This window comes from Athalia rosae, chromosome 8 (genome assembly GCF_917208135.1).
Source record: "Athalia rosae chromosome 8, iyAthRosa1.1, whole genome shotgun sequence".
NCBI classification, from domain to species: domain Eukaryota; kingdom Metazoa; phylum Arthropoda; class Insecta; order Hymenoptera; family Athaliidae; genus Athalia; species Athalia rosae.
In genome coordinates, this window is record NC_064033.1 from 5,301,762 (window position 1) to 5,312,457 (window position 10,696).

A 10,696-nucleotide genomic window follows, 5' to 3' on the forward strand; every position below is an offset into this window, starting at 1 on the left:
GATACGCATGCATGCATGTGATGATGTATGATATGATGCACGCATGAATACATCACCAACATGGATATCATCTCATGATGCATACAGGGATGTAATTATTAAGGACTGAACAATCGACGTATTAGTTACAGAGAGTTTTTATTAATAAATCAATCGTCAAGAATACATATTGAGACTTTGCAATGAACAATATAAATTCATTTTTGTATACTCATGATCAATGCGTTACAAGAGTATGGACGATAGTTTCATTTCAGTTAATATTCAATTATTCATTTCTTATTCTCTAAGATACAAGAGGTATACATTATTGTTCATTTCTACGTAATTATTCACTCGGAACACATAGTGATTGGATGTATAGATCACCAAACTACGGGATATTTTATAGTCCAGTGGTGTAAATGCAACGAGGATAGTCTCGTATTTTCTATGCGGGTGTGTTGCCACCGTTGCCTCAGAGACTTCAATGCCTCAATGCTTTCCTGAAAATAAAGATGAGAGAAGGGTTGGGAAATATGATGAATCTCAACTATAACTTGTCGGGTCTTCGTTCGGGAGGATTCCTGCCCAAAATACAACCCCTTTGAGTTCACCTGTGGCATCTGGTACAAGTCCTAGTTGATCTGTGCGCCTCGATGGGATTTGATGCTAGCCGAATCTAATCAACGACTTCGTGTTCGTTACGTAATTTCACGTAGAAAAAGCGTCCTGGAATTAATTTGACAAATACTTCACTTTTTACCCCAAAAAAACGGTAAGCCTATAGCCTAACAGTTTTCTCAGAATTTGAGATGATGATGCAGAATTTTTTCAATGGAGTTTCCTATGATATTCCTATCATATTTTGGTCTCAGGAATCCGAATCTGCGATCAAAATAATTCCATCTATGAAATTGATCAAGTTATCGCCAATTAATCGATCGAAAAAGTGAAAAATCAAGGACATCTCGACGGGCTTTCAACCTGCATGCACCATATAACAGTTGACCGGTATAACAGTGTAGGTATACGCATGTATACTTATATAAATATTAATCGAAATTACGTCGAGACATGTATTTTATACGTCGAATATAGTATATCCGTTCATCCACCCATGTATACGTCTTCATAGTTTAACGGACAGTTCATGTACGATTACACCTGTATATACCTGATCATACTTATATGCACCGGATAAAGCCTAGTGACCTACTTCCGGGTTTTAATTATTCGATCGGTGTATAATATAACATCCGGTGAAATTAATGCAAACGAATATAATATCAGTGCTAATATTACGTCGTAACTATGTTGTTTTTTTTTTTTTTTTTTTTTTCTTATTTATCAAAAATCACGCGATGCCAATTCACGCATCGATTTTTTTTTCGTGTGTATATTATATAGTTTTCTTCTTTCGATTTTAATTAGGTTCTAAAAAATATACACATATCGTATACAGATTCACATCGAACTCGTCGTCGATGAATTTATTCCATCGGGGTTGGTGTATAAGGTACGAAAAAGTAAAAATGAAATTCCCACAAGCGCAAACCAAAACGGCAACGACGAGTTCAGACCATACGGTACATAAATGCTATTGTATGACGCATATGTATATCACATTCCGAAGAGGGAAGTACGGGAACTTTCTTTCGTCAAATATGCTTTCGATTTCCAATGCCAAAGCCACACGTTAGAATTTCACGCACACAATAACGCGACTCGTTTCTGGTTATAGGTATTCGAAAATTTTCAATCCGCGTTTCGACATGGGCGAAAAACAAAAAATAAAAACGACATTACTTTAACGCAACGAAGTATGAAGAAATTAAAAAAATTACAACGTTTATGTAAGTCACGTATGGTACAACGGTGCAGTTATGGGGATGAACAGCACTCTCCTTTTTTCTTTATCAGCAAACTTATCCAGTTTTTTATCGACGATTCGGATAATAAGGATAATCGAAAGCCGACACTGCATCTAATCGATTATAATTCCTGCTACAGCTCCTCGTGTCATACGCTTGAAATTCCCCACCCCCGCTTAATCGTCGATTTACCTCCGCTGATTGAATTAATTTTCACCGTCATTCGCGGTTCGGTATAAATACGGGACGCCCATAGGCAACGATTGATAGTTTAGTTTTTATAACGCTGAAGTGCAGTTTGTTGGAAATCACTTTTATTTTTCCTCGGTTTTATTCGTTTCTTCGTTATTTCTCGAACCATGAGGATGATCCACACGGTAATTATATGCATCCGTTGATCGAGAACATGCGTGTATAACGACGAATCTGGAATAAAAACAGAAAAAAATATGTAAACAAAATGGCGGACAGAACGATTCGTCTGGTACACGTCGTTAACTCGTTTTCATCTTCGCTGCGATTTGATTGATTTTGACTTTGATTTTTGTTCGTGACGCGATGCCTCGCTTACAATAAATACATACCTACATAACAATAAAACTCTTCGTCAAAGGATTCGCCCAGGATTATTCTCGTTATAACGAATTTAATGAAAGCTCCGCGAGGATATCTTCCGCCGGGCAAGATTTTATCCCCCTATAATGACAGCGAATCAATTTTGGTGTTAAATCCGAATATAATAACCCCGTGACGTAGGTACATCTGACAAATACCTGCATCGCCGGTAATCCGATTATATCAGATCAACCGGATAACCCACTTCGCTTTTTCGCATCCAACGCGATTTTTGTCCGAACCGTGAAAAACTCCGCGTCGTCCGCTCGATATGCGTGTTCTAACTTCCGATTCCTTCCGTCCTTTCAGACAGCCTTTTCGCTGACCTTGGCAGTGACCTTTGCTGTCTGCGCCGCGGGGGTGACCGTCGATAAAAAAGCTCTGAAATTTTCAAACGATCATGAGCCACAGATTTTGAAAAAACACGGCAAAAGAGGCGCTACTCCGGCCAATTCGCTGGAATTGGCCTACGGTCTACCTAATGCGCATTATAATAACCCACCGATTTACGGACCACCCCCCGAATCGCCGTCACCTCTCTACGAGAACCATCATCATCATCATCACAATTTTGCCGCCGCCGCCGCACCTCCGGCGCCTCTCTACAATCCGCCGGTGGCCGCCGTCCTCGAGAATCCCGCCGGACACCAAATTCCGCACACGGATTTAATTCTGCAACCCGCGGCTCCCGTTGTGCAGATTCCCCAACCTCTCGGTGAGTCGCCCCGAACAGAATCTAATCTGAAAATAACGATATTCCAAGATTTTTGTGCACGTCAAACGAGCCGAGAGCGACGCCATCTTTGATACCAAAATGGCGTCTTTTGCCGTCTGCTTGCAGGACACCCGGCCCCCTACCCCGTCGGAGTCCCGGTCGTCCAGACGGTCACCAAACACGTCGGCGTTCCCGTTCCCGTTCCCGTTCACGTAGCGGTGCCCGTTCCCCGTCCCTATCCCGTCCAGGTCGAGAGGATAGTCCACGTTCCCGTATCCGTTCCCAGACCCTATCCCGTCGACAGGTACGTCCACGTGGACAGGCCCTATCCCGTCGACAGGTACGTCCACGTGGACAGGCCCTATCCCGTCCACGTCGCGGTCCCGGTCCACGTGCCGAAACCTTATCCCGTACCCGTCGCCATCCACAAGACACAGTGGAAACCTGCGAAATACGGATGGTAATTTATATTATGGAGCTGATTGGAAGAAGAGACGATCTGCATATATTCGATAACCGGAGTAAATTGCGGATTAGAGGGATAATCCGTATGGTTATGTTTTGTTCCCGTGGGACGATGCAGATGACAATTGATACGAGTTTTTGAGAGTACATAAGTGCCACTGATTTTTTTAACTTAGATTGATATGGAAATTAGTTTGATCGACGCGATAATTAGAGGGGGATGTATACAGCTCGTATTCGATTTCAATATAACTGCGCGTCATCGACGAGCAATTCAACTTTTTTAAAGCAATTTCAGTCCAATCTTAAAATTAGCGAAAAGTAAAACTCAATATTTCAATAATCGCGGACTCTCGCGACAACTGTATATCTAATTATTGTGGTTTATATCGTTCGATCCGACTGAAATATTGAAAAACAACGCGACCAAAATCTTCGTCTTTTTCTCTCTCTTTCTTTCTCTCAGATCATTATTTCCTCCTTGTTTCTTCATCGAGTACGCCCCATTTTTGATAACGCGCTATTATACTGTATATTAGTTAACACTATAAACGAGAAATAATTATATTGTTACAATTTTAAATAAATATTGTAAATAAGAATGTATATAAAAATTCAAAGTATACGTATAACGCATGTATATAAATATATATACCTATAATTTTTTACATAAAAATCAGCGTTCGCAGTTTTGGTTTTTTTCTTCTCTTTTTTATCACATTTCCCATGCACAGCTGCGAGCCCGCGATTCGAATAACGGAAGAGAAGAAGAGGAAGAAAGAAGAAAGAAGAAGAAAAAATGGAAATCAGATCGAACGAACTCTGTATATAAAAAAAAAAAAAAAAAGAAATCGATGTAATAGGCGTGCGAGAGTAAAGGTTAGTATATACACATATATATACATACATATAACACGTGGATCGTGGATTATACTTTTAAACTCGTCGCACGTCACACTGGAGCTGAGGAAATGAATTTTTGATGGGCGAACACCTTCGGCTCTACAGATACCCGGGGGGTGGAAACCACGTGCAGGAGGAACTCTCCGCGTTTCGTGGACGTTCTCCAGGTGCTCGCAAGGCTGGGAAATTTCACACCTTGTACCACGGATTACGTGGCCGATATTCTCATCCTGACACATAGAAGGAAAGTGCGACCTAAGTGAGAAGTATACATTAACCACCACTGTAGGTACCGATTAACGAATACTCACCTACGTATACCTATGTACATCAGCTTGTACGTATGGCGGCTATATACCACGTCATTTCGACGAATCGAAAAATGTCATTCTTTTTGATCGATTTCGTCGGCGTTTTTTCTTTTCTTTTTCCTTCCTCCATCTCCGTCGCGGCTCCTGTTTAAAAAAATAAAAAATCTTTTGTTAGTTTTTTTGCCAATTTTTTGGGAGACTCTGAGAGATAAGTGAACGAAATAAAAATAAACTATATCACGTTGGAACCTGAGGCAAAGAAAAAAAAAAAAATGATAAAAAATGGTAAATTAAAGGTCAAAAGAAAATCAAACGGTTTGTGGTAAATATAGGTACCTACGTTACATAATGTACATACGTGTGTAAAGTACGTAGCGATTCGTGAATATATATGAATTCGCAAATTATTCGCCAATTTAAAAATCGAAGTATTCTATAATTATTCAATCGATACGGAATCGTTTGGACTTGACACTAAACTACCTATACCTGCAGCTGTGAGTGAAGTTAAATTGTATGTGCATAGTTACACTTATTCTTCCACGTTGTTGTCACTCCTTTTTTTTTTTTTTACAATTTCTATTTCCTCTACTTTTTTTTAACCCTTTTTTTTTTACACCCCACATCTGACGACATAAGTATAACGTTGAAAATTCTACAACAATAATAATAATAATAATAATAATAATAATAATAATAATAATAATAATACCAAGTTTTTCCTCTATTCTTCAAAACTAACAATTATCAATATTACACACATCGTGAAATCAATTAATCCGACAAAAAAGATACTACCGCGGTATTCGAGTTAATTACAATATTTAATTTTTTTATCCACATCGTTTGAACGTTTGTTTTTTCTCTCGATCGCTATTTCTCGTTAGTTTCGTTGGTGTGAATCGCGGGTATAAAAATCTAAAGGACGGATGACGATGTAATTCCCGTACGGAGGATACGGAAAATGTATTTTTATTTTTTTTGTTTTTTTTTTTTTTTTTCTTCTCTCTTTCATATGACGCCTGCGTTACACGATGCGCTAATTTATCATGCAACGTGTACTCCGTGTGTCCGTGTGTGTATGCAGTTTAAGTGCATCGCATATACATGTATGTATACCTTATATTCGCACATATTCGTGTACGTATGTACGGGTCGTACCTGTGTACTACACCTGCATTTCCGAGCACCCATGTACGTACGGTACGTAGATAATTCGCTATTACACGAAACGCCGCAGAGAACATCGGCGGTAGAAGAGGATCGTCGTGACAAACATTTAACGAACATACCTCGGTAACGACGGTTCGTCATGTCATAGTATATAGTAAACACGTGTACAATATTATGTGATCAATTTTCGTATATTTCGTCACGCCGAAATCACAAATTATATATATATATTTATAAGACACAGTAGCGAAACATGGAGTTGCCGAAAAAACTTGGAATCGGTGGGGGAGTTTTGTGCTTTTTGGGAATTATCATCGGATGGCTAGCTTTCCCAAAATTATTGAAATCTCAGATCAATGGGGTGAGTTTTACGATTCGGGGAAATTCGGCGTATAACTGCAACCCAGGCTGCGCTATACTATATAATTCGATTAAACGTTTCACGTATCTCGTCCGGCTTGATGTGATTTTTGAAAATATTTTTTGGTTTTTTCTAAACAAAAGAAAAAAAAAAATGGAACAGATGGAATGTAGAAAAGTTGATACTCTTTTTTTTCGCACATCGAAATCGAATTTATCCTCTACCGTAACGGGAGATAAGGATCTCCTTTTTCAGAAATTCAGAATTCAATTTTCGTAAATGTCGAATATTTTTTGAAATTAATTTTTTTTCTTTCGAGTGAGGGAAATAGAAAAAAATAAATAAATCCGGGTGAGGGCGAGAAACGAGAAGAGGAGAGAGAGAAAAAAAAAAAATACCGTGCAAACGTTATTATTCGCGCATATAATTGAATATCAGTTTTATAATTGAACGTTTCATTGATTTCTTTTTTTTCCGTTTCTTTTTGTTCTTCAATTTTCCACTTCGACTTCTTCGTCTTTTTCTCTCGATATCTCGACCGTTTTCTCGAAATGATACATATTTCTTTACTGATCCTTGAACTTTGCGGTATATTAGCGAGTGGAAACGTATACGCATACGAGTTAACAACTGGTCTTTATATTTCCATCTTACGGATGTAATAATTGTACATTTTATAATATAATTAATAGCTTGCTACGGTAAACGGTTTAATGATACCCTCCGCGAAATCGGTTTGATGCACGATACGTTGTGGCTCAAAAAAAAAACAAAAAAAAAAAACAAAAAAACGATGAAAAATGAAAAATTATTTATCCACCACTTGGAAATATTCACACGAGATGCATGTGTGTATGTATATATCGCCATTCGCAAGGTCAACGCATAAATCATTTTCTCTGGTTTATTTATTTTTTTTGTTTGTTCCATTATTTTTCGTTCTTTTTTTCAATCGTTTATTAAACGGTACGTGTGTACCTGTATTAAAATCGTTGTCGAGTCATTGAAATTAATTAGTTTTTTTTTTTTCAATTCGCTCTTTCAAAATTATAATTATTTGAAAAGATATTGCGAAATCGATCGTGTGGCACGCGCGGCTATCAGAACCCTGTCGTAATTAAGATTATATCGTATATCTCCAAGTTGAACGGAATTAATTGATTATTTACATTCACACGACGAATTTCCGTACAACTTGTGTCAATTGCATAAATTGCAACCTGCAGTGATATGCAATTAAGCGAATGAGAGAAGAATTGAAAGAAAGAGAGAGAGAGAGAAAAAAAAGAAATGAGTCAATCAGATTCTGCAGGTTCATTATTGACGACCATTGATTTTCTTTCCCTCAACGTTTCTCCCTTCGTTCTTCAGACTTCCGGGTGATGTAAATTTTTTCTAGTTTATAAGAACGAAAATACAATTCGAATATTGAGTAGAGAAATAATAAATAATCGCTCGCGTTTTGCTTACTTTTTTTTCTTCTATTTTGTTCAAACGAAGGCGATAGCGTTGAAAAGTGGTGTGGAGATGCGCGACATGTGGTCGAAACTTCCGTTCCCTTTGGAGTTCAAGATTTATCTCTTCAACGTGACGAATCCGGCGGATATAGCGAACGGGGAGAAACCTATAGTCGAGGAAATCGGTCCATATTTTTACGAGTGAGTTCAAATCGACCTCCGTCGTTACGGCAGATATTCGATATTCGTCGATTTTTCAAACTTACGATTAAACCAAACGAAAACCCTCGTTCGTTTTTCGGTTCCTCGGTCAACCAGCGAGTGGAAGGAGAAGGTCAATCTGGTCGACAGGGATGAGGACGACACCGTCGAATACAATCAGAGGATAACTTGGCACTTCAATGCCTCGAGGAGTAACGGACTCACCGGTGACGAAGAATTGGTCTTTCCTCATCTCGCCATTCTCGGAATGATGATGATTACCGTCAGCGAAAAACCAACTATGGTCGGGGTGGCTGGTAAAAACGAAATCGAACCACCAATTTCCCTCACCTCCCTTCAGGCCCTAAAAAAGAAAGAAAGAAAAAAAAATAAATAAATAAATAACGAACAGCACTCAAATAAATATCACAAAAAAACAACCGATCGATTATTTCAGCCAAGGCTGTCGACAGCATATACAAAAAACCGAGTTCCGTCTTCGTCAGGGCGACCGCCAAGGAGATAATGTTCGACGGTTTGCCGGTCGATTGTTCGGTGAAAGATTTCGCCGGATCGGCTGTCTGCGCGCTGCTCAAAGCCCAGGGTAAAGATCTGGTCCCCCTGGGGGACGACAAGTACAAGTTCTCCATCTTCGGACACGTGAGTCGATTCAACTGGTCGAAAGAAGAACGTTCTGAAATCTGTAGCCGAATACTCGAGACTCACCTTTCTTTTCTTGATACAGAAAAACGGGACGATCAGCGCCGAAAAAATGCGGGTCTACAGGGGGTACAAGAATCCCAAGGACGTCGGACGGGTTTTGGAATGGAAGAACGAGTCCGCCTTAACGATATGGGCTGGCGACGAGTGCAACGCTTTCAACGGTACCGACTCAACGATATTCCACCCGTTCCTCTACCAGGACGAGGACGTCGTATCCTTCTCGAGCGATATTTGCAGGAGCTTGAGCGCCAGGTTCCAGCATCCTACCGAAGTGCAAGGTAGCTTCGGTCGAGCCTCGAGACCGAAAAACGTGAAACAGGAGAGCGCGAATCTTTGCTAACCTTTTTTTCGGCCCCGCAGGAATCCGCACGAACCGCTACTCCGCCGATTTCGGTGACCAGAGTTCCGTTCCGGAAGAGAAATGTTTCTGCCCGACGCCTGAGACATGCCTGAAAAAAGGCGCGATGGATCTTTACAAATGCGTGGGAACCCCGGTGGTCGCCACTCTGCCCCATTTTTACCTGGCGGATCCTTCGTACCTGGAAACCGTTTCCGGTTTACATCCGGTCAAGGTTAGTTCTCCGCGCGCCTGCGAGTGCCGATGAAATCTCTACCTCGTCTCGTTTCCGCAGGAGGACCACGAAATTTCCATAGATTTCGAACCGATGACCGGGACCCCCCTGATCGCTAGGAAACGTCTTCAGTTCAACATGTTCATTATGCCGATCGAGAAGTTCAAGTTGATGAAGAACTTTCCGAACGCTCTTCTGCCCCTATTTTGGGTCGAGGAGGGAGTGGAGCTGGGCGACGACATAATAAAGAAGTTGAAAGGCGCGTTCAAATTGATCACCATCGTGACGTGAGTATATGACGAATTTACCTGCCGCAGCTCGGCGTCTGTTACCATAAAAAATTTCCGCAGGTGCGTCAAATGGACGATGGTTTTTCTGGGCCTCGGTTTGGGAAGCGCGGCTGGATTTTTGGAGTACAAACGTCGTCAGCTCACGGACAAGTTGGAGGTGACGCCGATACCGGCCGGTGGAACGATTCGGACGACGATCAGCGCGGGTAAAAATGGCGACGAAAAAAAATGGCCGCCGAATATATCCACCCTGCAGGCGGCCGCGGTACCCGCGACCCTTGACGGAAGTTTTTAAACATTAAACTAAGATATGCATGTATTATAAGTAACAATAAACTTGGAGAAAAGAATGGAATAATACGGAAAAATTTGAGTTTTTAAAGAAAAATCGAAATTCTCGGTAACGCTCGCCTTATTACATTTTACGTATGTGTATACATATAATCAATGTATATACAACGAATGAACATGTATACGTGCAATGCATATGAAATATCATGTTACATAAATCGTCCCACGCGAGCTCTGGTTAAAAATTATTTATTTTTTATTTCTTACTTTTTTTTTTGTTTTTCTTTGTAAATAATTAACAGGATATAAAATATATTTAGATGAGTTTAATGAAATGTATAATTACACGTCGTGATATATAAAGTTATATATATTATATGTTACATATAAATATTTTTATTTCTTTATTCATATAATTATATATATATATATATATATATAAAAATTAATGTTATGAGTTTGTTTGTTTATTTTTTCTCTATTTTCTTTTGCTAATATTTATCGTTACTACGAATATATTTTAGTATATACATACAATGTAGTACAGTGTAACGATAATTTCTCTCGATATTTTAATGGAAAAATTGGTTTTCTAATCGTCTCTCGCCATACCGCAGTTCACGCATATATATACTATAATACATACCTATGTACCTAATACACGAACAGTTGCAACAATTTTCTTCTACTTATTTCTATACAATATTCGAAATATTCATTTATAAATTGTCATTAGAAATTTTCGTATACAATATATTGCACATTA

The 10,696-nt window shown here is 39.4% G+C and overlaps 2 protein-coding genes and 1 long non-coding RNA gene across 8 annotated transcripts; 2 read left to right on the forward strand and 1 right to left on the reverse strand.

Moving 5' to 3' along the window:
• Positions 1–119: 119 nt before the first annotated feature.
• LOC125502084 lies at positions 120–3,468 on the reverse strand. 5 transcript variants are annotated; one of them, XR_007279912.1, is made up of 6 exons: positions 3,279–3,452; positions 2,971–3,209; positions 2,627–2,849; positions 2,438–2,549; positions 2,046–2,279; positions 120–867 (listed from the first exon to the last, which is right to left on the reverse strand). It is a non-coding gene; the product is annotated as an uncharacterized LOC125502084 (long non-coding RNA). The 5 variants fall into 5 exon arrangements; XR_007279911.1 differs by having other exon boundaries at positions 120–485; positions 597–2,279; XR_007279910.1 differs by having other exon boundaries at positions 120–2,279; positions 3,327–3,468.
• Positions 2,093–4,060, forward strand: LOC105686138 (zinc finger protein 512B-like). Its single transcript, XM_012400761.3, has 3 exons — positions 2,093–2,230; positions 2,778–3,183; positions 3,310–4,060. Exons 1-3 carry the CDS (start codon positions 2,213–2,215, stop codon positions 3,645–3,647), a joined length of 762 nt encoding a protein of 253 aa, XP_012256184.2. The 5' UTR covers positions 2,093–2,212; the 3' UTR covers positions 3,648–4,060.
• Positions 4,061–6,033: 1,973 nt separating this feature from the next.
• On the forward strand, positions 6,034–10,608 carry LOC105686702 (sensory neuron membrane protein 1). Of its 2 annotated transcripts, none has more exons than XM_020852630.3 (8): positions 6,034–6,158; positions 7,897–8,054; positions 8,172–8,371; positions 8,512–8,714; positions 8,800–9,055; positions 9,138–9,349; positions 9,410–9,636; positions 9,700–10,608. In XM_020852630.3, exons 2-8 carry the CDS (start codon positions 7,924–7,926, stop codon positions 9,932–9,934), a joined length of 1,464 nt encoding a protein of 487 aa, XP_020708289.1. In that variant the 5' UTR covers positions 6,034–6,158; positions 7,897–7,923; the 3' UTR covers positions 9,935–10,608. The 2 variants fall into 2 exon arrangements, with proteins under 2 accessions (XP_020708289.1, XP_012257194.1); XM_012401771.4 differs by lacking the exon at positions 6,034–6,158 and adding an exon at positions 6,174–6,396.
• Positions 10,609–10,696: the final 88 nt, after the last annotated feature.